This window comes from Hyla sarda, chromosome 2, assembly GCF_029499605.1.
Source record: "Hyla sarda isolate aHylSar1 chromosome 2, aHylSar1.hap1, whole genome shotgun sequence".
Lineage (NCBI taxonomy): Eukaryota > Metazoa > Chordata > Amphibia > Anura > Hylidae > Hyla > Hyla sarda.
The window spans coordinates 68,026,328-68,053,772 of record NC_079190.1 but is presented as its reverse complement, the minus strand read 5'-3'; the positions used below and the strand labels follow the sequence as shown (position 1 = coordinate 68,053,772).

Sequence of the window (27,445 nt, the reverse complement as noted above, 5' to 3'; positions counted from 1 at the left end):
TGGTCCTTAAGGGGTGAAAATGGGCTTGGTCCTTAAGGGGTTAAAGCAGTACTTTAGTTAAAAAAACAAATGTTTTCAAATCAACTGGTGCCATAAAGTTAAACAGATTTGTAAATTACTTCTATTAAAAAATCTATGTATCAGCTGCTGTATGCTCCAGAGGAACTTAAGTTGTTCCTTCCAGTCTGACCACAGTGCTCTCTGCTGACACCTCTGTCCGTGTCAGGAACTGTCCAGAGCAGGAGAGATTCTCTATGGGGATTTGCTCATGTTCTGGGCAGTTCCTGACACAGACAGAAGTGGCACTGTGGTCAGTGGAGAGCACTGTGGTCAGACTGGAAAGAACTACACAACTTCCTCTGGAGCATACAGCAGATGATAAGTACTGGAATAAAGTAATTTACAAATCTGTATAACTTTCTGGCACCAGTTGATTTGAAAACATTTGTTTTCCACCGGAGTACCCCTTCAGGTACATACCGTATATTAAAACTCAACTTAATACCAGCTATAGATATGATACACACATTACTGTTCTAGCAAAGCAATTTATTTTTATTTCATATTTTTATGTTTTTATTGCCCTAGAACTACAGAAACAGAACTTTGAAATTAAAAAGTGGTGTCTGCCATTTTAACTCCTATTTTTCCAATAAGATGGCTTTCTTATGTTTCTTAAATGTCCCATGATACCTCCAGCTTTGCACAGAGAAGAGGCAGAGTCTCATCACTGCACTTACTCCGAGTCCTAAGCACTGCAAGTGATAGATCAGTGACATAACTTCTCACTTAAAAATGTAACATGAATTACAACTGCATTCTGTTGTGTTTACTCTCTGTTACTGTAGCTTTATAAATGAAGGGACATACAGATAGAGCCGGCAGGGGAGGGGTCTAATAAGTGATGATAAAAATCATGTAGTTCACAGGAAGTTAGCTGATAAAAGACCACTTCTTGTTACAAAAAACCCATGCATTTTTCTGGTGGTCTAGCTGCAATATTGAAATGCATGGATGCAGCACAGCAGGGATGAAACAGATCGATGACACTGGTGGTGAGTGTGCTGTACATTATAAGGGCAAAAAACAACAACTGGAGTGTTTCTTTAATGAAAAATAACAGCTGGTTTCATATACATACAGGATTCATGGCAGAATTAACCTGCAGATTCTCAAAGGTAAAATCCGCAGAATCAATCTCATCCATATAATACTGAGCATGCTATGAATTTTCAAATTCAGTCTGTGCAGAGAAAAGATTGGTTCTCCTGGCCGGCAGGGGAGTGGTGCGCAACGTTGCCGCTTACCTGGCTTATATCTCACGATCGCAGTGGGTATCAGGAGTGAGAGCAGCTGTGATCAACAACTTTTGACATGTCTGGACAACATGTGAAAGTCTTTTTTAATGACAGTAATGCTTTAAACCGTAATACTATATGAGCCCTGTAGACAGTAGACTGTATCAGAGTATACTGGCAATCTGTGAGTCTTACCCAATAGGATGGGGGTAAAGGATTGTTCTTCATGGGCCACGATCTCTACATCAGCGCACAGTAGGTATAATGTGTCTTCCCACTGTATATGGAAGCACTGCATGACTTTGGAAATAAGAGATGTACAGTACCTGTCAGGTGGTACAGCAACTGAGGCCACCAAACAAAGTTTGCAGAGTCTCCTGTACAGGTACTACCATTCTTTAAGGGGCTGTCCATGTAAATATGTTTAAACATAAATGTGCTCAGGGTGGTGGGACAAAATGAAGAAAAAAAAAAAAAAAAAACGCATACAGTACTTACTTGCCATTAGTTCCCCTGCCAATGCACTGTTCCCTGCTCACAGCTTCCCATTTTCAATCCTGACACACAGGAAATGCCCACTCAGCCGATCACTGGCCACAGCGATGACCCACCTTAGGAAATGCCCGTTCAGTCACTGGCTATGTGCCAGGACGACCAGAACAAATAAAGCTTTGAGAAGCCAAGACAGCACCAGCAGAGATGTGATTTTTTTTTCATTCCTCTACCCTGACACCTTGAGTTGCATTGAGGAGGTGGGGAGTGACGTCACACGGGGGCGGAGTTGTGACATCACAATACTCTGTCCCCGTGGTCGGGAGGCATAAAACTTGGAGCCTCCAGAGCTTCCTGCAGTGCTCACAGGTGGGTGCTGCATGCTAGATTTCGGGGATCCCAAACTGCGGGACCCCCACGATCAGACATCTTATCCCCTATACTTTGGATAGGGGATAACATGTCTTAGGGCCGGAGTACCCCTTTAACACATATAAATACTTACTCAGATAACCCATTGAATAGCAGCTACGTACATTGTTAATGGGTATTACATTTTGCTTTAACTACCCCAGCATGCTACCTGCACCTCTTTACAGCAGACATCACTTTGGGTATAACAATTACACTTTAGTGACCCTTCCAACGATTATTACCATGCTGGAAAGTGTTCAGCAGAGGAGGAACCCAGCTGTATATCCACAACTTACCCTGCAGTCTGCTGGTTGGTTCGCAGAAGTACTTTCACATCGTTGTGTATTTGCTTTACTTTTGTCAGTACCTTGAAAAAATCCTTGAAACATAGAAAACAGATACAAAAGATATAAAAGTTTACAAACTGGAAAATCTACAAAAGGATTTTATCAAAGGGTGTTCCAGCTGAAAGATTTATCATTTATGGACAGGATAGGTGATAAATATTGGATCGGAGGGGGTCTGACTGCCGGGACCAACACAAATAAGCTGCATAGAGCAATGGTCAGAAATGTGTGCAACCGCTCCATACAGAAACATAAGGGGTAGGGGAACAAGTACAAGCATTGAGAACCGATAACACTGTACTGATCCAATGCTATTATGTTCACTTTTGTACATTTTCAATATAATTTACTTTATGTATAGAGAAACTTTTTCTAACTTTTAAAACTTTGCTTCACTTATCTTTGTTACATCACATAAAAGAGCTCAGAGATATATTCTGACTCCTGCTTGTTGTTAATGGAAATAGTCAACAAAGTATAAGACACCTACCCTATATTTACCGTACTCGAGTATAAGCCGACCCGAATATAAGCTGAGGCCCCTAATTTCACCCCAGAAACCCAGGAAAAGTTATTGACTCGACTATAAGCCTAGGCTGGGAAATACATCATCCCCCGTCATCATCCAGACCCCCGTCATTAACACCCCCGTCATCATCCCCTTCGTCATCAGTGGTCTTCAACCTGCGGACCTCCAGATGTTGCAAAACTACAACTCCCAGCATGCCCGGACAGCCGTCGGCTGTCCGGGCATGCTGGGAGTTGTAGTTTTGAAACATCTGGAGGTGCGCAGGTTGAAGACCACTGCGGCCTTCGTCATCATCCAGACCCCCCTTTAGTTTTCTACTCACCTCCCCTCGGTGGGAAGGAAGGGTGAGCTGGTCCGGGCCATCTATGCTGCAGGGACCGTCCGGTGGGGAGGGTTAGTCGTTCCGGCCTGTCCATCTTCACCAGGAAGCCCTCTTCTCTGCCCTGGGCCGGCCCCGGACTAGTGGCGTTGCCTTGACGACGATGCACAGGGACATTCATGCGCAGGGACCTCTGCAGCATAGATGGCCTGGACCAGCTCACCCTTCCTTCCCACCGAGGGGAGGCGAGTAGAAAACTAAAGGGGGGGGGGGTCTGGATGATGACGAAGGCTGCAGTGGTCTTCAACCTGCGGACCTCCAGATGTTTCAAAACTCCAACTCCCAGCATGCCCGGACAGCCGATGGCTGTCCGGGCATGCTGGGAGTTGTAGTTTTGCAACATCTGGAGGTCCGCAGGTTGAAGACCACTGAGAAGGGATTAACAAGCGAAGAGTTCACTCGAGTATAAGCCGAGGGGGGCGTTTTCAGCATCAAAAATCTCGCTGAAAAACTCGGCTTATATATATACGGTATTTATGTAGTAAGGACTACATTCTACAGAATACAACTATATACATACAGTCCGGGTCTGTAGGGAGAGTTTACCCTCAGCATCCTAGAGAATTGTGAATGATGACAAGGAGATCCCGAATACACACTGCTCATGTAATTCTATGACATGTTACAATATGGTCACACACAGATATATCCCCGAGTATGGCCTCTCCTCATGGTTTCCAACCATCACTCAACAACCCACAGATCAGTTGTTTGCCAGAGGCAGTAAAGAAATGGCAGGAGACATCATTAAAGGGGTACTCCGGTGGAAAACATTTTTTTTTTTTTATATCAACTGTTGTCAAAAAGATTTGTAAATTACTTCTATTAAAAAAATCTTCCAGTACTTTTTAGCGGCTGTATGCTACAGAGGAAATTATTTTCTTTTTGAATTTCTTTTTTGTCTTGTCCACAGTGCTCTCTGCTGACACCTCTGTCAGAGTCAGGAACTGTCCAGAGCAGCATAGGTTTGCAATGGGGATTTTCTCCTGCTCTGGAAAGTTCCTGATACGGGCATCAGGTGTCAGCAGAGAGCACTGTGGACAAGACAAAAAAGAATCTCAAAAAGAAAATAATTTCCTCTGTAGCATACAGCTGCTAAAAAGTACTGGAAGGGTAAAGATTTTTTAATAGAAGTCATTTACAAATCTGTTTAACTTTCTGGCACCAGTTGATTAAAAAAAATAAAATAATGTTTTCCACAGGAGTACCCCTTTAAAAGGAGTAGTACAGTGAAAAATCCCATAGAGATACATGGAGCCAGCCGCGGCTTCATGCTTCCAGCAGACTGCCAGGGCCTCGTTCAGGAGATTGCAGTGGGTCCCGGTGGTCGGACCCCCCCCAGCGATCAATAACTTATTAGGGAAGAAGTTATTTTTCACTGCACTACTCCTTTAAAGTGGATGGGAAGTAAGTGGCAGTAACCCAGCCTGGCGCATAAATGTCTGATAGATGTGGCTCCCACCTCTGGGACCAACATCTATCTATAGAGTGAAGGCTTCCGGCCCCATCCAGCCTGTTTGTGGCAGCTGGAGATGGTCAGCAAGCAGAAAACAACTGAACCAGCGGTCTTAGGCTGGGTTCACACTACTTTTATCAAATACGGGGACCGAATCCGGCTGGGAGATGGGAAAACCGGGTCGCTCCCGTATACCAGCTGGACCCGGCCTGTATCGCATTCATTTCACAGCGACTCCGGTCGGCTCATTTTTGCCCCGTATCCAGTTTTGTGACCGGACCTAAAACCGTGGTTTGGGTCCTGGAGGTGGATAGGCAATAACTGTCCCAAATGGGATTACCCCCTTAACTATTTCAGTACATAGTCAAGGAGATTTACTTGTTACCTCTGTTAGGGGTCCTTCATGAGTTCCTCGAAGTATGGCCATCTCTTCAGATGTAAGCTGAAACTTTTCTAAGAAAGCATCTGCAACCTGGGCTCGAATTTCTAATCGCTGGCTGCAAAAAAGAAAATAGAATATAAATCACACATTTAAGCTTATAAAATTAATATAAATCATACGCATAACATACAGATTGCTTTTGCTTTCTTTCTACTCCATTACATCGAACACGTATGTGAAATACAAAAGATTACAACTAGTCCAATGGAATATAATATCACACCTGAGACAGTTCTCTTCCTAAGGGCAGTGTTTCCTGACAAGGGTGCCTCCAGCTGTTGCAAAACTACAACTCCCATCATGCCCGGACAGCCAACGGCTTTCCGGGCATGCTGGGAGTTGTAGTTTTGCAACAGCTGGAGACAAACTGGTTGGGAGACACACCTCTAAACTGTGGTCCAATGGCTGTCCGGTCATGCTGGGAGTTGTAGTTTTGCAACAGCTGGAGACACCCTGGTTGGGAGACACACCTCTAAACTGTGGTCCAACGTCTGTCCGGGCATGCTGGGAGTTGTAGTTTTGCAACAGCTGGAGACACCCTGGTTGGGAGACACACCTCTAAACTGTGGTCCAATGGCTATCCGGTCATGCTGGGAGTTGTAGTTTTGAAACAGCTGGAGGCATAAAGGTGGGGAAACACTGAAAGGATGCAGAAATAAGGGAATGTGCACATGGAAGAACGTCCCTCTTGTGCAGCACCCTTGGCACGGTTTTCACATCAAAACTGTGTCCGCATACCCTTAGGCTTCACAGAGAGCAGCTACCAGGGATAGCATTGTATCACTATGGTAGAAAAGACAATTTAGAATCCAATTTTACAAGGAGCCACAAGGTGGCAGTAAAACATTACCTAAATCTATGTGGACGTCGTGGTGCCAAGTGCCAACCAGAGATCAGTATCCTTGACTGCTTGAAACTTCAGACACATTTTCTACTAAATGGAATTTACTTTCATCAATAAAACAAAATCACAATGACATTTAAAGCACATTTAACTAAGATAGGAGTCTAATGCCTCGTCCACATGAGTACGGTGTCCATCATCTTTTCCCTCCGTTGCTTGCTAAAAAATGGAGGGAACCCCATAACTTTGAATGGGAAAGTTCCCATTTATCCGGCGACCCAAGTTGGACATTGGATGCGTTTCATCCGTCCGGCAGTCAGAAATAATGAACGCTGGATGCTTAACAATTGATGACAACGGATGCACCTCAGTTGTGTTGAGATTTAGGCTGGGTTAATCCAGACATCAGCTGCTGTATAATACACAGGAAGTTCTTTTTCGAATTTCCTTTCTGCCTGACCACAAGTGCTCTCTGCTGACACCTCTGTCCATGTCAGGAACTGTCCAGAGTAGGAGCAAATCCCCATAGCAAACCTATCCTGCTCTGGACAGTTCCTGACATGGACAGGGGTGTCAGCAGGGAGCACTGTGGTCAGACAGAAAGGAAATTCAAAAAGAATAGAGCTTCCTGTGTATTATACAGCAGCTGATAAGTACTGGGAGGATTGGGAATTTTTTTTTTTTTTATAGAAGTAATTTACAAATCTGATTAACTTTCTGGCATCAGTTGATTTGAAAGAAAATGTTTTCCAGTGGAGTGCCCCTTTAAGGCGACATCCTGGCCACAAATTTGGTTTCACAAGGGGCATTAACAGAGTGAAGAGCCGCCTTGCTCCCCCTTTAACAAACAAAATGTGCATTAAAAAAAGTAAAATAAAAAATTGAGCCTGACTTTGCTTGTAAAAAGAAGCATATTTGAGGCTCAGAATACACTGTATGAACATAGTAATATATAGAGATGGGAAGGCCTGGAAACACAAAACTGAAAAAGAAATTAATTACCCAACCCCCCCCCCCCCCTCACCCCTTTTTCACAGCAGTTTGATAAATGCTATGTTGTTAACATGGTTTTTTAACCTACATAACATTTACACCTTCATGAAAAACATTTGAGAGTCTTCGTAAGTTCTCTAGTCTCACCAGTGTTTCCCAACCAGGAGTGCCTCCAGCTGTTGCAAAACTACAACTCCCAGCATGCCCGGACAGCCGTTGGCTGTCCGGGCATGCTGGGAGTTGTAGTTTTGCAACAGCTAGAGGTACCCCTGGTTGGGAAACATTGACCTATACTATATACTACAATATAGTCCAACATGCTGGGAGTTGTAGTTTTTGTTTGGGGCAGCTGCTGAGCCACAGGCTGTATCAGGGCATGCTGGGAGTTGTAGTTAGTAACTAACTGCAACTTCCGAATTTTATAAAAATAAAAAAAAAGAGAGAACAAAGAAGTCACATTAAAACAAAAATGGTAGTGTGCAAAACTACAGATCGGGGTGCAAAAAATGAGCCCTCATACCCCCGTATAAGGAGAAATAAAGTTATAGGGGTCAGAATAGGACAGAATTTCCCCACATGTGTATCCTGTGATGTCACGCATATATAATTAATCATGCAAATTAGCATGGCCGGTATTTTTTTATATTTTTTTTGCAAGAAAGGTGACGGACCCTATTGCAAAGTGCTAAAAATAATGTGCAGTAAATCTAAAAATAACTGCTCATTATTACTTTTAATTAAGAATACTACTACATATGTAGTAATGATAAGGTTCCTTCTTCTCCAGCAGGCCCTATGTAAGAATGTATGGCCGCGTACTTCACTGCCCCATAATTATGCTTATCAAAACGGAGAGGGAACAAAAGTTCTATTGAAAACTAAAGACAAGTCCAAGAAGACAAAAGGTGGCAGATCCTGGGAATGCTTTTCTGATCTCAGGAGGGTCCTAATGAAGCCCCCCAATCCCCTGCCTCAACCTGTTTCCATGGTAACCGGATTCCGCTGCAAGCGTTCTCCTGCTGTTCAGAGGGCGATGCTCCATTCTCAGTTGCTAAGAGTACAACAGGGGCCTGTTCTGTGACCGGACAATGGGGCCCAAAGTGACTTTAATTCATGCCCAGAATTATACTAATGCCGCCGCCGCAGCACGCCTGTTTATGGCACAACCCTGTAAATAATCAGAATAGAAAAGACGGGCAAACTGTACAAAGATCCCATTAATAAAACTGGTGTAAGAGCGATGATAATCTCGCTACGGAAAAAATGAATGGAACCAAAAATGGGCCCGGCTGTAATCCCGGTTATCCCGTGGATGCTGCTGGCTATGGCGACTGCAAAACTGGTGTGAACCAGGCTGGTGTGAACACGTACGTCAGTATTTCCCAACCAGGGTGCCTCCAGCTGTTGCAAAACTACAACTCCCGGCATGCCCGGACAGCCTTTGGCTGTCCGGGCATGCTGGGAGTTGTAGTTTTGCAACAGCTGGAGGCACCCTGGTTGGGAAACACTGACGTACATGGTAACCAAGGCAAATGAGGCGTTGTTATCTACGAATAAAGATTAATAATCAGCTGCAGGGGTACTACTGTACAGTATGTGTAGGATATTGGACAGCTCCATAAGAACTGCTTTGTGATAAATGTATTTTAAGTGTCAGTGTCCCTGCAGCAAAACTACAAATCCCAGCATGACTAGCATAATGCTTCTGCAAAAACTGGGGAGCCACAGGCTGGGACCATTGTGTTAGGTGCCTATTGGTCCCCGAACTGTGTGCCTCCAGATGTCACAAACTACAACTCCCAGCACGACCAAACAGCCTTTGGACCACAGTTTAGAGCAGTGTTTCCCGACCAGGGTGCCTCCAGCTGTTGCAAAACTACAATTCCCAGCATGTCCGGACAGTTAATAATTGTGATTTAACCCCTTCCCTAATAAAAATCAGAATCACTCCCCTTTTCCCATAAAAAAAAAAAGTGTCAATAAAAAAGTGTCAATAAAAATAAAAACAAACATATGTGGAATTGCCGCGTGCCTAAATGTCTGAACTATAAAAATATATCGTTAATTAAACCGCACAGTCAATGGCGTATACGCGAAAAAAAATTCCAAAGTCCAAAATTGCGAATTTTGGGTCACTTTTTATATCATAAAAAAAATGAATAAAAAGCGATCAAAAAGTCCAATCAAAACAAAAATGGTACCAATAAAAAAAATTCAGATCACCGCCCCATATGCGGAAAAATAAAAAAGTTATAGGGGTCAGAAGAGTACATTTTTTAAACGTATACATTTTCCTGCATGTAGATATGATTTTTTTCCAGAAGTACGACAAAATCCAACCTATATAAGTAGGGTATCATTTTAGGGACCAACAGAATAATGATAAGGTATCATTTTAACCAAAAAGTGCACTGCGTAGAAATGGAAGCCCCCATTTTTTTTCTTCAATTTTGTCGCACAATGATTTTTTTTTCCTGTTTCGCTGTGAATTTTTGGGTAAAATGACTAATGTCACTGCAAAGTAGAATTGGTGGCGCAAAAAGTAAGCCATAATATGGATTTTTAGGTGGAAAATTGAAAGGGTTATGATTTTTAAAAGGTAAGGAGGAAAAAAACAAAAATGCAAAAACTGAAAAACGCTTGGTCCTTAAAGGGGTATTCCAGGCCAAAACTTTTTTTTATATACATCAACTGGCTCCGGAAAGTTAAACAGATTTGTAAATTACTTCTATTAAAAAATCTTAATCCTTCCAATAGTTATTAGCTTCTGAAGTTGAGTTGTTGTTTTCTGTCTAACTGCTTTCTGATGACTCACGTCCCGGGAGCTGTGCAGTTCCTATGGGGATATTCTCCCATCATGCACAGCTCCCGGGACGTGACATCATCATTGAGCAGTTAGACAGAAAACTTCAAAAGCTAATAACTATTGGAAGGATTAAGATTTTTTAATAGAAGTAATTTACAAATCTGTTTAACTTTCCGGAGCCAGTTCATATATAAAAAAAAGTTTTGGCCTGGAATACCCCTTTAAGGGGTTAAAGGGGTACTCCGCTGCTCAGCATTTGAAGGTAACAGTTTGTTCCAAACACTGAGCAGCGGATACATGTATCCTGCAATATGTATACTGCAATAAACATGTATCCTGCTTGTACACTGTGGCTTGTTTACTAGCGCAATTTCAAATGACAGATGCACTTTTTACGCCCTATGATGTCACAAGCTCCCGGCGCCGGCTCCAGTGTTCGGAACAGCTTGCTCCAAACTCTGAGCAGCGGAGTACCCCTTTAAGGGTAATTAAAAAAAAAAAAAAAAAAAAAAAAAAAAAAAAAAAAACTGTATATACTCGAGTATAAGCCGACCTGAATATAAGCCGAGGCCCCTAATTTCACCCAAAAACCCAGGAAAAGTAATTGACTCGACTATAAGCCTAGGGTGGGAAATACATCATCCCCCCTGTCATCATCTAGACTGCCGTCATTAACACCCCCGTCATCATCCCCCTCGCCATCATCCCCCCCCCCCCCCTTCCAATCATCACCGCCTGTCAATCCCTTCATCAGCTGTCTGGGCATGCTGGGAGTTGTAGTTTTAAAACATCTGGAGGTCCGCAGGTTGAAGACCACTGCGGCCTTTGTCATCATCCAGACCCCCTTTAGTTTTCTACTCACCTCCCCTCAGTGGGAAGGAAGGGTGAGCTGGTCCAGGCCATCTATGCTGCAGGGACCGTCTGGTGGGGAGGGTTAGTCGTTCCAGGCTGTCCATCCTCACCGGGAGGCCCTCTTCTCCGCTCCGGGCCGGCCCCGGACTAGTGACGTTGCCTTGACAACGACGCACAGGGACGTTCATGCGCAGGGACATCACGGACCAGCTCGCCTTTCCTTCCCACCAAGGGGAGGCGAGTAGAAAACTAAAGGGGGGGTCTAGATGATGACAAAGGCCGATGCCTGTCCGGGCATGCTCGGAGTTGCAGTTTTGCAACATCTGGAGGTCCGCAGGTTGAAGACCACTGAGAAGGGATTGACAGGCGGAGAGTTCACTCGAGTATAAGCCGAGGGGGGTGTTTTCAGCACGAAAAATCGTGCTTAAAAACTCTGCTTATACTCGAGTATATACGGTATATGTAATAAAATTTTGTCTTTTGGTACATGAAAGAGATGGCTACAATCAGTATTTGACCAAACAGTAATTTTAGATTTGCAAATGAACAAGTGACATATACGGAAAGTACAGAGGCGCTGAAAGCAATTTCTGCAGTTGTTATACTGTGTTCTCACCTCTTCCTCATTTTACTTTCTAATAAGTCTCAAGCAATCAAATAAATTAAAGATTAGATGAGAAAAAGCTATTTTCCCTTCGGTTTTTCTCACATCAGTGTCAAAAGGAAAAAAAAAAAAAAAAAGTCAAAGTACAAACACTTAGGAAATAAGAACACAGGACAATATAGGTGGATGAACTGACTGGATCTACAGTGTCATAACATAGGGGGATTTAGAGGCAGAAAGCATTTATTGCCTAGAGGTGAATGCATTCTCCACTCATACTCCTCTGTACCACAGTTGTATGGCTGGGAGGAGAGGAAGGGGGGCTGTAGATGTTTCAGGTCTTTACCACACTGCAGACATTTCACAGGCTGAATTCCGCTTGCAGCAGAGCCCCATTGATTTCAATAGGACTCTGCTGCTCTGTAAAGACTACAAAATTGTCACAGCACAATTTCACCAGCTTAAAGTACATCTGCTCAAAAAATGTCATATAGCATAATCTATGAAGACCACAATGCCCGTGCAATCTTACCGGCGACACCCGCCACAGGCAGACATTAAAGGGGCACTCCGGTGAATTTTTTTTTATTTAAATCAACTGGTGCCAGAAAGTTAAACAGACCCATTACTTGGAATCCTTTTCTGGCTTCCTTTAACATTGCCATTAATTTCAGAGCTGAACAACAGTAAAAGATAACATGTCTATGCTCCTCCAAATTTAAGCCTTTCCTACTTAGAAAGAAAAAAATATTCCCTGTGGGTAAAACTACTGAATATTCATAGTGAAGCAAAATGAGAATTATTCCAGATTCTAAATTAGCTGCTAATTGGCAATGAAAAAAAATAAAAATAAATAATTGAAAGCTGCAAGAAGCCTGAAAGGAGAGCCGCGTCAGGATGGAGTCCTTCTAAAAATACTTCTCACCTAAGGTAGAAGGAAAAAACTGAAAGAGAGACCGACAACAGAATAAGAGTCTATTCACACGTACAGTATTCTGGGCAGATTTCATATACAGAATTTGAAGCTGTAGATTTGGAGTTGTGTTCAGTCATTTAGTTTACATTGAAATCTGCAACTTCAAATTCTGCACATCAAATATGTACAGGATACTGTATGTGTGAATACATCCCTAAAGCATACCTGTCCTATCACAGAAAAAAAATAACGCTTATACTGTATAGGTTACTTACGGTAATAGGGACATAATTCAAATGCCTTATAAATGACCGTGGTTCGGTTTGGCCGCATACCAAGTACTGGATCATTCTGTCCACACATATACCTTAGGGGTATACAGAAGCAATTTCACTTTGATAACTTTGTTGTCAATGTTTTTAATTAATTCTCTCTCTGTAATCGATTACCTTTGTCGACATGAACTTAGACACCTTCAGGCTAGATATAGGACAAACTAGAACAATCTGAGATACTGGCACCAAACCACTCAAAATGTGAGGCAAAGCCTGACCCTGTTTAAACATTCTTTTCCAGTCTCCATAGCCCACTATAGGACATCATGTCATATTAGATCATATATGCTGGCTGCTAAATCAATAGCTGCATAAGCCAATCCAGATTTGAATCGGCTTATGTCATTAACTGTATAGAAAACTCAGTTATCCAGCAGCAGTTTTTTACATGAAACCTGTCATTACTGTCATGCTGCCTGAACCATGAATTATCATGGTGGTCCCCTATGGCTTACACCTGCCCTGTCAGCCCTGGCTGTACCAAACAGGGAGATATCAATCAGGGCAGATGGGATGAGGAGAACCTGAAAAAGGACAATCCTGACGACTTGTGGTTCAGACAGCATGAAAAGCATGACAGGTTCCCTTTAACCCCTTTACTCAGCCTATTTTGACCTTAAAAGGGGTACTCCGATGGAAATTTTTTTTTTTTTTAAATCAACTGGTGCCAGAAAGTTAAAGGAAATCTGTCATCAGAATCACCCGCACTAAACCTCTTACACAGGCTTGTAGTGCGGGTGATCCTGATTAAAAAGCTTCTTACCTGGTTAAAAATGGTTCAGCTGTTCTTCAGATATCTATATCTTTAGTTTTCTGTTATTTCCTGGCTTGGGACTCCGTGGGAGGTCTTATCATCTCGGACTGCTATACGTCATTCTAGCTGGGCGGAGCTGCCGCCCGGCTCATGAATATTCATGAACTTATCCTCATAATCTAACTCCTTTTTCTAGGTCTGGTAGGGAGGGCCGCGCATGCGCCGCGTTCCGTACACCCGGAAGCGGCGTTCTCCCCCTGGCTTTTCACTCATGCAGCCCGTCTTCTTACTTGTATTGGGCCGCAGCTCGAGTGAAGCCGGGGGGAGAACGCCGCTTTCGGGTGTACGGAACGCGGCGCATGCGCAGCCCTCCCCACCAGACCTAGAAAAAGGAGTTAGATTATGAGGAAGGGTCATGAATATTCATGAGCCGGGCGGCCGCTCCGCCCAGCTAGAATGACGTATAGCCGAGTCCGAGATGATAACACCTCCCACTGAGTCCCAAGCCAGGGAATAACAGAAAACTAAAAATATAGATATCTGAAGAACAGCTGAACCATTTTTAACCAGGTAAGAAGCTTTTTAATCAGGATCACCCGCACTACAAGCCTGTGTAACAGGTTTAGTGCGGGTGATTCTGATGACAGATTTCCTTTAAACAGATTTGTAAAGATGAAAAAATCTTTACCCTTCCAGTTCTTTTTCGCAGCTGTATACTACAGAGAACATTCATTTATTTTGGAATTTCTTTTCGGTCTTGTCCACAGTGCTTTCTGCTGACACCTGATGCCCTTAACAGGAACTGTCCAGAGCAGGAGAAAATCCCCATCGCAAACCTATGCTGCTCTGGACAGTTCCTGACACAGACAGAGGTGTCAACAGAGAGCAATGTGGACAAGAAAAAAAAAGAAATACAAAAAGAAAAGAATTGCATCTGTAGCATATAGCTGCTAAAAAGTACTGGAGGGGTAAAGATTTTTTACCTTGAAGTCATTTACAAATCTGTTTAACTTTCTGGCACCAGTTCATTTAAAAAATAATGTTTTCCACCAGAGTACCTCTTTAATGACCAAGGCAAATTTACAAAATATGGCATGTGTCCCCTTATTTGGTAAAAACTCCAAAATTTGGCAGAAAAAAAAAGTTAAAATTAGCATTTTTCTAGATTTTACATTTTCCGTTAATACAAATAGTCATGCCGCCTAAAATTACTAATTAATTCACATCTACAATATGCCTACTGTATGTTCCCATCATTTGATAAACATTCTTTTACATTTTTAATCATCAAACCATGAAGCTTTTATTGATAGAAGCAAATCAATACAACAGAGAGGATAGCTTCCAAAACAGAAAGAACAGTAGTCTAAAAACTAGACTTAACACATAAAACAAATGTCGGTATATACATGAGTTGCATATATAATAACGGTATTCAAAATAAGGCAGATAAGAAAGGTACATCTTTCAGGTATAGGAATATAAGAACATCAGCAATGAGGCTGAGCATAATTGATCCAGAAGTGGTCGACACCTGCAGGAGTATATACAAAGGGGGTCAATAAAGCGACAGACAGACAAAATATCATTTGGTCTGGTCCCCCTGGGTGGCCTTTGCCACTTCCACGGATTATGAAACACTACACCTTGGTAACTGACTACTCTCCATGCCATTACGTCCCGCTGCATTTGCTGACCGTTCCTCACTCTCTGGACGCTCTGACGCCTTGATCCCATGACTGACAGACAGCTCAGACCTGGGTGCTCCGGAGTTTCCAGGTTGTTCCGGGCTCGGAGGTTAGTTCATAGTTTTCTCTCTCTGGTCCTTACACTTTCCAAACTCACCCCCCCCCCCCCCCCCCCCCTCCATCCTCCATCCTTACCCCACACTCATTCTTTCCTCCCACCCTCTCCCCCTGACATAGCCTTTTTTTTTCTTTTGTTTCTTCTTCTTCTTCTTCTCCTATTTCTTTCTTATAGACAACGACGATACGGGAGTCGCCTCCCAGCCGCTTGGCCTTAGGTCCCTCTGCACGGAGTGAGATTGCTCTAATACTAGAAATTTATTTTTGTGTGACTTCCTCCTACTAACCAATAGACACTCTGTTTAGACTGTTCTTATTTACCAAGTGAAATGGCACTCCCTTGCTTACTTTTTGAACTGTTTTCCATTTCGTGTCTGTAAATGTTTATGAAAAACTTCAATAAACCTTTTGATTTGAAAAAAAAATAAAGTGACAGACAATGGGATAAATCGGGGCAATGACTAGAGGACAGCCAGGGGTCCCACAGAGTAGTAAAATAATCCACCACATCCTCCCTAATAGCAGACTGTTTTTCATATAACAATATAAGATTGATCCTAGAGATCACATCCCCCACTCTTAGAACAGGTTGTTTCCATTGAGTTGCGATATGTATTCTATCAGCCAGCAGGACATATTGAGCAAAGCGGAACAACTTATATCTCATCCTATTCGGCTTGCAGCCCAGCAGGCAGAAGGCAGGCGTCCGAGGAACTCTCACAGATAGTACAGACTCAATGAGGTCCAAAATTTGCGTCCAAAAGTAGAGACTATTGGACAGGACCACCATGTATGATAAATCGTTCCCCTCATGCCACAAGCACAAAAACACAATGGAGAAATAGAAGGGTATATAGTGTGTAACCTCGCCGGAACCAAATAAAGTTCTCAATCGGACCTAAGGGCCGTTTCCATCAAGGACACCTGCCAACTACCCTTGCTCAGAACCGCACAGCCATCACGCCATTGTGAGAGCGACATGATGATATGTAGGTCAGTTTCCCACGCTAACATGAACTTTAATTTAGTGTCAACTGGTGGTGCATTCAGACGAGAGTATAGGAGCGACAGCAGGCCGGCAGATCAGGAGTATAGAGAGAACGAGCTTCAAAGAAAGTAGGATGAATAAGCAAGGAACGAAGAACCTGGGTACGAAGAAAAGAGAAAATCTGACGTGCCCTAAACAACTCAGTGTCAGGGACAGCACGGGATAATCTAAAAGTCTCGAATGTAGGAAGAGTATTTCTCGTAAGAAAATCATAGAGTCTAGTAAGCTTAGCCGCCAACCACCAGGAAAAGTCAGTTGGAGAGAGTCCAGGAGGAAACAGAGGATTAGAGAAGAGTGGGAGAAGAGGGGAGACTGAAGATTGCAGGGAAAATTTTAAGCGGACCTGACGCCAGAGAGATAGCGAATACAGAGCCACTAGAGCCGAGGAGGGTAGGAGGAAAGAGACCGGACAGGAGGACCACATGAAGGCTGCATAGGAATACGGTGCCAATAGTGAGTTCTCCAGGAACACCCACTTAGGGGCGCCCACAGCTATATTAGTTAAGGCCAGCTGAGCCAGGCGTGATGCATAATAATACTTAGGAAGTTGGGGGCCGATAATCCACCCATTGATTTATGGAAATGTATCACATTCCGAGCAATCCTGGCTTTGTTAGAGGCCCAAATATATTTAAAGACATAATTTTGCAGGGACAGGATATCAGACTTCACCACCGGCACAGGTAGGGAGCGGAAAAGGTATAACAGTCTAGGGAGAATTACCATTTTAAGAACACTAACCCTCCCCAGCCAGGACAGGTAAGGATAGGACCATGTAGCTAAGTCCGCCCTGATAAAGCGATAAAGCGGAACATAGTTACTACCATACAGTGTGGACAGCGTAGAGGTAAGTGTTATACCAAGATAAGAAAGACCATGAGAGGAGTCTCTAAAGCCAAAGTTAAGAGAGATAAGCTGCCTTACAGAAGAGGGAGTATGACAGTACAATGCCTCTGATTTATGAGCATTTACTTTTAGGCCCGAGTGAGCGGAAAAGGTAGTAAGGATGTCAAAAAGATTCGGCAAAGATACTAGAGGTTCAGTCAACGTTAGCAGAAGATCATCCGCAAATAGGTTTTATATTTAGCACCTGCAATTGACACCCCCCTTATACTAGGATGAGCCCTGATCAAGGCCGCCAGGGGCTCCATAACCAGGGCAAATAATGCTGGGGACAATGGGCAGCCCTGGCGAGTGCCCCGACCTATCCGTAAAGGGAGAGGAGAAGTGGAGGGCAATTTTAAAAAGGCAGAGGGAGATGAATATATATATGGCGTAAAATTTGGACAAAAGGGACCCGAACCTTGTAAGCACCGCAAACAGATACTGCCAAGATACACAAACGCCTTTTCTATATCAAGCGATAGAACTAATAAAGGGGTTTTGGAGTCATCTGCCCAATGGATAACATTCAGCACCTTCCGAATATTGTCAGGTGCTTGGCAACCAGGTACAAAGCCTACCTGGTCGCGGTCAATCAGAGAAGACAAGAATCTGTTTAGACGTGCCGCCAAAATAGAGTTTAACAGTTTGGAATCTATATTCAGTAGAGATATAGGGCGATAACTAGTTGGTTGAAGGGGATCTTTTATGAGGGCATCCAGAAATTCCATGGGAGGGGACCGAAGAGAATTAAACAGGGCCATCAAGTGAGGTATAAGTAAAGGGGTAAATTTCTTATAGTAAGCAGCCGTGATGCCATCAGGGCCTGGGGATTTACCCGATTTCAATTTAGAGATAGCTAGGGTCACCTCCTCAGGGTTCACCGGGGCATTCAGGACCTCCCTGGCATCAGTGGAGAATTGGGGGTAGAGAAATAGAGGATAGAAAACGAGTGAGCTTAGAAGGAAAAGAAGGGGAGCGAGTGGGTTCTGTGTACAGAGCCGAATAATAGGAGTGGAATGCAGAATAGATTCGGTCAGGGTGAGAGGAGTGGACACCAGGACGCAGCTGGAGGCTATGTACTCTGTTTGCCGACGCAGTCTTTTTCAACATTGCAGCCAATAAACGATCAGGCTTATTGGCAAACTTGTAATATGTGGCCTTAGTTCACCTCAGGGCCTTCTCAACCACTGTCGATTGAAGCGCGTCCAGCTGAGTCCTGGTGGCCCTATCTGCCTGAAAAGATAAGGAGTAGGGTTGTGTTGGTGAGTAAAAGTTAAGCTGTGTAATTTAGCCTCTAGCGCCCGTTGAGTCCCGGTCTGATCACGCTTGATGCCGGTGGCTAAAGAAATAATGCGACCTCTAATATAAGACTTATGAGAAAACCAGACCCACTGAGGGTGTGCGTCAGGAAGTGCATTCGCCTGAAAGAACGCCAAGGTCCTTTTCAAGCTGTCTCTTTACTCTAGGCATGGTTAAGAGCGACTCATTAAGCCGCCATCTAAAAGGGTAAATGAGAGGACTCATGAAATTAAGGGCCACCAGTACCATATCGTGATCCGACCAGGCCGAAGGGACATGACGTGCATATAGTAGCAGAGGCAACATACGGGTAGTCAGTAGCACCCAATCAATTCTAGTGTAATGGTGTTGAGTCGGGGAATAATAAGAATAGCCACGAGCAGTACCATTAAACTCCCGCCAAGCATCTACCAAGGAACCCTCCCTAAAAAGGGAGGACAGAAGCCTTTGTTGGGTCCTAGACCTGCGAAACTAAGCAGTATTGGAGCGATCTAGCTTGCCATTATAGACCATATTAAAATCTCGGCCCAAATCAAATAGTCGCAGGACTGGGATGCAACACGTCAACACAGCGATTGGAAAAAATTTAGCGGGGAGTCAGTGGGGGCATAGGAATTGACTATACACAGCGTTTTATCATAGAGAGAGCCCTTCAGTATAACAAATTGACCCTCAGTACATAGTACCCCCCTACATTTCGTCAGATAAGTGGACATGAAACATCTGGTATACAATTTATGGAAATACTTTGGTGTAGAAACATCAGCAAAATTAGTTTCTTGCAGGCAAATAACATCTAATTTTAAGCGGGTATAATCTCGGAATGCCTTACTCCACTTATGGGGAGAGTTAAAGCCCCTGACATTATGTGACAATAACGTGCTCATGGCAGAAGAAATAGATATATGCGAAACAACTCACAAAAAGGAACCCAAGGAAAGAACCTGCAGGTGTCGGCCGGGTTAACCATTCTCAGACAACCGTAGCATGAATAAGCAGTAATGTACCTGTACATAGGAACAAACAATACAAATAAAACAAAAAAGAAAACGCAACATAAAGAACAACATATAATGAAAGACAGACCACATAAAATCGTGGACCATCGTACTTCCAATAACCCAAGAGAGGGTGGTGAGGCACAATAGTCTGAGCCGGAAACAGTCCAGGCTAAAGACAAGGAAGCAAGAAGAATAGGGGCAGAAGAGAGAGAGAGCTACGCAAGACATATAAGAAGGGGGGAAGAGAAAAGACCAGGAAGAAGGAGGCCAGGAACAGAAACATAGAAAAAGCTGAAAAAGAGAGAGGGAGAAAGGGTGCAGCGATGAAGAGACAGGGGAGAAAAGAGAGGAAATAGGAAGGGTAAAAAGGAAGGAAAAAGGTAGAGGGGAAAAGGGATCAAAAGAGAGAGAGGAGAAGGGCAGAGTCAGGTCTCCATGAAGGGGTATAAAAGGAGGTGAGCGGAGGGCAAACCAAGTAGAGGAGCCCAGATCGGTACATATAATGCAGAACAATCAATGTCCAGCCCTAGAATCCGCAGCACAGGGAAGACTGTAGTAAAAATAGTCAGTAGAATCGCATAGACTAAACAGGAGAGCGTCACTCAGAACAGCAAAGCCTTCAAGACACCCCGCAGGCAGCATGCGGTGGAAGGAAAAGGAGGCCCTCTAAAAAGCACTACTGGTGCATGTGCAGGGTCTCATGGAGGGTCAGTAGCTGCCCCGGAGGAACGGGACCCATGGCGGTCTCTGGTAACAGGGATCCAAGTGCGAACAGGGCGGCCAGGACGCTGCGGTAGTGGTGGAGGGTCCACAAGGGCTATCTGGTCCTTGCTGAGAACATCCCGATTTCACAGTGTGCATCTTGCCACGCAGTTGAAATGACAATGAAAAAAGGGAAGCCCCACCGATAACGCACATTTTCCCTCTGCCGAGCCAGTGTCGTCGGGGCCAAATCAGACTAAAGATGCACCGATGGCGCCATTCCCGGCAGAACCGGAGCAGCTTTAGAATTACATCCCTGGGAGTCTCTGGGTTCTTAGGTTTCGCCAGGGCCCGATGGATCCTATCAAACCTGAGCAGTTCAGGTTCTAGCTGAGGGGCCATATCAAAAAATAACGTAGAGATAGTCTTACTCAGATCCACGATCTCCTCCGGGAGGCCACGGATGCGCAGATTCGCTCTGCAAGACCTGTTTTCTAGGTCCTCCAGCTTCAATTCCAGGGCAGTATCTGTGCAGCATGGTCATCCAGTGGAGAAAGAAAAGAGTGGATGGGCACCACCGAAATAATAGTGATATATTAAATTGGGTGCAAACAGTGACCGAAATATACAACTAAACCTCCAGTAGAAAACAGCTGATCACTATATTCAAATGCACAACCAAAATAATGATGAATAATATATAACCTTTATTAGGAAACACAACACACAGTTAAAAACACTTAAAAAGATACAATCCTAGGTGGAGGAAAGATAAGCCTCAAAACACCAGGCCCCCCCCAGGGGGGAAAAATGGTGGTGATAACCTGAAGGAAAAACCTGTCCTATATACAATATTGCACAGTAATACAGAACAAAATATAAGGTGCAGAAAAAAAAAAAATATATATATATAGCAGCAACTGTAATATAAGTAATGCACAATAACGGGATAAATGCCCCAATGATAACGCCGCTAAAACCACCTATGCGACCAGGAGAATCTAATAGCTAAATGCAAGACATAAGTTGGGGAGGGGTCCTGTCCTATATAATGAAAGACAGATCACATAAAATCGCTGCTATATTACAGTTGCTGCTATATATATTATATATATATATAGCAGCAACTGTAATATAAGTAATGCACAATAACAGGGGATAAATGCCCCAATGATAACGCCGCTAAAACCACCTATGCGACCAGGAGAATGTAATAGCTAAATGCAAGACATAGGACAGGACCCCTCCCCAACTTATGTCTTGCATTTAGCTATTAGATTCTCCTGGTCGCATAGGTGGTTTTAGCGGCGTTATCATTGGGGCATTTATCCCGTTATTGTGCATTACTTATATTACAGTTGCTGCTATATATATATATATATTTTTTTTTTATTTTTTTTCTGCACCTTATATTTTGTACTGTATTACTGAGCAATATTGTGAATAGGTTTTGTGTACCAGGGGATTGATTTGTATATAGGATAGGTTTTTCCTTCAGGTTATCACCACCATTTTTCCCCCCTGGAGGGGGCCTGGTGTTTTGAGGCTTATCTTTCCTCCACCTAGGATTGTATCTTTTTAAGTGTTTTTAACTGTGTGTTGTGTTTCCTAATAAAGGTTATATATTATTCATCATTATTTTGGTTGTGCATTTGAATATAGTGATCAGCTGTTATCTACTGGAGGCATGGTCATCCAGATCATGTCGATCCGTCTCCACAGCATCCGTAAGCTCATCCAGCTTTGCCTCAGAGTCTGCCCCCCACTGTCAGAGACTATCAGAGACTGCTTTAGCCAGGGATTTCAGGAATAAGTCCTTTATATTGCGAAACATAGCCGCAGGAGTCAAGTCTGCCGTCGCCGGGGCGTCATCCTCGTCAGAGTGATGTAGCGGTGAGGCAGCGCGGGAGCCCACCATCTTGGAGCTCAGCCCCGCTCGGAAGATAGCGGGGATCGACTGGGATAGGTGCTGAGACTGCTTTAAATTTCTCTTCCTTGAGGAGCGGGACATGTTCCCCTCCATGCAGGTATAAGTTTCCGTTCAAAAGGAGCCGAATTCGGCGCTAATGAGGGCTGTAAGGTTCCGGTCAGTGTGGAGCTCACATCAGGTGCTGCCTTCCGTGAGCTGCGCGCATGCGCCTCTCCATTCTTTTACATTTTTAGAATGTTAGAAGGTTTATAAATTTAGCAGCAATTTTCCAGATTTTCAAGAAAACTTCAAAATCTGATTTTTCAGGGACCAGTTCATTTCTGAAGTGGAATTGAGGGGCCTGTATGTTAGATTTCCCAATAAATCACATCATTTTCAAAACAGCACCCCTTAAAGTAGTCAGAACAACATTAAAGAAGTTTATTAACCCTTTAGACGTTTCACAGAAATGAAAGCAAAGCAGAGGAAGAATTTTAAAATTTAATTTTTTTGCAGATTTTTCCTTTTAATCCATTTCTTTCTGTAATACAGTAAGTGTTGACAGAGAAATACAACTCAAGAATTATTCCTTGAATTCTGACGTATTTAGAAATATTATATATGTGGCCTTTGTGCGCTACGTGTCTCACACACAGGCCGCAGACATGAAGGCGTGATGTGTGGATTTGGAGGCCTCCTTTTAGTTTAGGATATTTTGCTGCCATCATATAAACTTACAGAGACCTTGGGGTGCAAAAATATTTTTATGAGACAAGTTGATGCTTTCAATGGTACCATTCTGGGGTACATGTGACACTCTGATCGTTTTTTATTTTATTTTTTATGAGGTGGTATAAATATTAGCAGATCAGACTCTATCTTAGGTAAAGGCTGATCAGCACGTGAGGACAACCAGGGCTCTGTGCACAGAGGACAAGCAGGGCTCTGTGCACAGAGGACAAGCAGGGCTCTGTGCACAGAGGACAAGCTCATATCCTCTTGCTCCTGCCACTCTATAACATGTGGTCTGCACATTAGACTGCATTTTCAATATAAAATGGTTCCCTTTAAATCTATATTTATAAAAAGGATTTTAGAGTTTCGAATGCTAAAAACAGAGCTCCATAAACTATTAAGTTATATTTCGGATGTGAATATTACATAGTGCTTAAAAGAAAGCTGAAAAAATGTGGACTGCAAGGGTCTTATTTAAATTTTCCCTGCAATTCACTTTGTCTGTTTGAATTGCTTTGTTTTTTTTTTTCTGCTTGGCTATGTGTTCATTTTCAGTGTGCTCTTGACTGACCTATTAGTCTTATGCTCTTTCAAACTTGTCGTTTGTAAGGTCTCGTTCACATTGCCGTCAGACTTCGCTATTCGGAGTTCCATCAGCAATCCGGCCAGGAGGACAGGAGTTTAGCAGAGAAAATATAGTGCAAGCTCAATTTTTTGCTCCGCTAAAATCCTGTAAAATTATGAGGGCCATCAGGACCCAGCAGTAGCCATTTGCAAACAGCCGTGTGAACCTAGCCCAAAAGACAAATTCAAATTCAATAAAAACACAGTAAAAAAAGAATAAGAAAAAACTGAAATAGAAAGTATGTAAAGCTAGGTCTACACCGAGAACTTTATAGCTACCGGTTGATTTTATCCAATGATTCTAATGACAAAATCGGAATTAAGAATAGATGAAGCTAAATGAGACATTCTGAACTAATATTCAGGAAAGAAAATGACAAATGGCTTTTGCTACTGCTACAGAGATGAAGGTGACAGAGCAGCCAATTATACTTTTTAACAGGGTTTTATTGCAAATAAAGAATAAAATGTTATAAAGCGTCCAGCAGCAAATGTTTGCTTAGCACAATCTACAACGTAGTTAAATTTGGCCACAAGAAGTAAAGCTCCATCACAGAGCACACAGCAGCCAGCTGGGCTGTTATTAAATCTCAATTATGGCTATGCTGTCGTATGCCCGGGAAGAACAAGCAGCGCTGAGCTCTCAACCCACAACTGTGTAGGGGCACATTACATGAGAGATGAATTACACATAAACTACAATGTCACCAGCAACATAAAATAGAGTGACTGCAGCAACAAAGAAGAATGATGAAACGGAAAGGACTGGAGCATTAGAGAGATACAGACACACAGGGCCCTGTTATACAGGAGAGGACATGTCTTCATTTCCAAAGAATGTTGCTGCTCTCGTGGGTTAAAGAGGAGGACATGTCAGCTACCCTGATGTGTCTGTTTTAAAAGGGGTACTCCGCTGCTCAGCGTTTGGTACAAACTGTTCCGAACGCTGGAGCCGGCAGCTCGTGATGTCATGGACTTGCATTGAGGGGGCGGGGCGTGGCATCATGAGGGGGCAGGGCTATGTGAGGGGACATGACGGCTGAGCAGCGGAGTACCCCTTTAATAAACACCTGCATTCCTCATTAGAAAAAAAATAAAGTATTCTGGATATTTTTTTTCTTACAACTCTGCATTGTGCCATTGCTCTGTTACTTGTGCTGGAAATGTATCAATAAACTGAAACTGGATGTTATCACAACCCTTGTGAATAGGGTGCATCCCTAGACAGACTGACACAGTCAACCCTGATTGAAGGGGTACTCCCACGGAGGGGCACTGGTCAATGCATTACAGTGCAGCTCAACAAAAATAGCTAGCCACAGCGGTGTCCCACCTCAACCAGTGATTGGCTGAGTGGCAAGTGACGTACTGAGCCCCCGAAACCAGGAAGAAGACAAGGGCTCTATACGTCATATATGCCTGAATGTGTAGCTCTCTCTCTTTATGCAACATCCCAGAGCCTCCTATTGATCTCAAAGGGAATTCCATTGCTTGGTATACAAGTCAGAAGTGCTGTAGCAGAACCTCCGATGAGCAATAGGATTCCAGCTCAAGTCTGAACATGTTAAATCTTCAGGTTGAATCCTCCAAAGAAGTGCTGTTCATCAAAAGGCCGGCACTAATGACCGGGCAAGATTTCCTCAGTGAATCCACTGAGGAAATGTCTTGCTAAACGTCCTCAAAGTGAATATACCCTTAAAAGGGTTACTCCACTGGCCATCGTTCGGAAGTAAATGTTACAATTGCTTTTTTCGCGTTGCGGGGGTCGGCCATGCTCCTCGTGATGTGATTGGCACGCCACCCTCAATACAAGTCTATGGGAGGGGGCGTGACGGCCATCACGCCCCCTCCCATAGACTTGCATTGAGGGGGCATGACTGTCACGTCATGAGGGGCGTGGCTGACCCCCACAATGTGAAAAAAGCAATCGGAACATTTACTTCTGAACACTGGCCAGTGGACTACCCCTTTAACTGGTGACCAATCCGAATTATTGTCCATGTAATACAAGGACGGTTAATGTGGCCTATGGGTTGGGGGATGTTTTCAAGAGACTAACCCTCTAAGCCAAAAAATACAAGCAATTCTGTTACTTACTTTTCTGCTTGGAGCTTTGTTGTCTTCCCAATCAAGTCCTGTGTTTGTTCTTTTGCTGCCTGAAAAATACAGAGAAATTACATGTTTGGGAAATCTTAGGAACTAAGCATCACAGCCAAATAGCACAGCTTATAGTAGGTGCTACTTAGGACCCTGTTTTCTCTACAACCTAAAGAGGGTGCTTAAAGAGAACAATAAATTATATACCCTTTAAATGGTCACTGTTATTAAAAAAAAATTTGGGCATATGACAGCAGGAAAAATAATAAGATTTGTAATTTACTCCCTGTAAAAAAAAAAAATAAAAATAAAATAATAATATATATATATATTTTATTTTTATTTTTTTGTCACTTTCGTGGCCTTATAAATCTGGCCACTAGGGGTCTTCCTTCTGTTCCAGACTGCATTCAGTCTGCTCAAAAGCACAGACTTTGGTCTCCTTCTGGACTGGGAGGCCAAACTTAGGAAGTGCTGTCTGGCAGTGAATAGCACTAGCTCTCTGTGTATGAAACAAGGAGAGCTATTTACTGCCTATGGCAAGAGCACTTCCTGAGTTTGGTCTCCTTCCAGTCCAGCAAAAGACCAAAATCTGTGCTTTTTAGTAGACAAAATGCGGTCTGGACCAGAAGGGAGAACCCTAATGGCCAGATTTATAAGGCCATGAAAGTGACAAAAAAAGGACATTTATTTACAGGGAGTAAATTACAAATCTAATTTATTTTACCAGCATATGCAAAAAAATTATTTAAATGACAGTGCCCATTTATCAGAAAATGCAGATAAACCTAGGTTCCCGTCAGAGGCTCGGTTAAGAATCTCCACAGTAGGGCTTCAACGTTTGATCGACTTTATCACTAAAGAGAATCATCGATAACGCTTTCTGTTATTGAATAATTGGTAGAGGGCGTGGCCACAGTTGTTAGGGGGTGGGGCCTAGAAACATGAAAGGCCTTCCTATAGTTACTACTTTCCCTGCTTCTACATGTTCCCCTCTGCCTCTCCTTGCTCTTCGATGGTTCCCCTCCCACTCTGATGCTTCCCTGATGCTGCTGCCAGCCTGCGGCCTAGCTCCAGCAATAAGACCACGGACTGGAGTGCAGTCCTGAGCCAGCTTTGCCTCCTGGTCCTTATCGCCTGACCTGGCATCCTGACATTGCGGGAGCCCCCTTGGTGCAGCCAGAAGCTCTGTTCTCCATCCTCCCTGCAGTGAGAGATCTTCCTGGTGCAGGGAGGAGGGCATCATCACTAAAGTCTGTGTACTTTTCCTTCTCCCATGCAGTGAGGCTCCGAATAATAGGTTAATCCTTCAGGTGCTGTCCCTTCACTCCCCTGTTAACTCTTCAGGTGCTCTTCCCCTCTTTCCCCTGTTAACCCTTCAAGTGCTCTCCCTCCTCCCTCTTTCCCTAATTTAACCCAAATCCTGCTTTTTTTTATTTTATCCAATTAATCGATTGAAAATCTGCTAACTAATCGATTATTAATATAAATCGATAGTTGCAGCCCTACTCTACTGCAAACAAAAAAAGCATAATAAAAAATAATAATAATTTTGCAGCCGCATGATTTTCTTTAGTAAAATGACAGAAACTCCAATGGTGGTCCAATGACCCGTGTATAAGGTCAATCAGGCATAACTAGTGTCTGTCACGTGACAGATTGGTAATTTTTTGTTTTTTCTCTTCCTTAAAGCACAACAGAAATAGGAGTGCAAATGTAAACCTAGGAAAACTCAGTTTTCCACAATTCCTGACATGTAATCCTAGCACACATCTCTTAGGTCAGTCAGGGTCACACCTATATATCAAGTATGTGAAATATCACAATACTAGAGAATGATTTACTTCAGATTTTATTTCCTTCATCGCATTCCCAGTGG

General features: G+C 43.3%; 1 protein-coding gene across 1 annotated transcript in view; it reads right to left on the bottom strand.

The window, feature by feature from the left end:
* Positions 1-27,445, bottom strand: part of COG6 (component of oligomeric golgi complex 6) — a gene marked incomplete in the record, with an annotated part of 135,025 nt that overhangs the window by 77,315 nt on the left and 30,265 nt on the right. Inside the window, 3 exon segments of the mRNA XM_056561982.1 lie at positions 2,501-2,583; positions 5,301-5,412; positions 25,567-25,625. Of these exon segments, the coding sequence (XP_056417957.1) occupies positions 2,501-2,583; positions 5,301-5,412; positions 25,567-25,625 (254 nt within the window).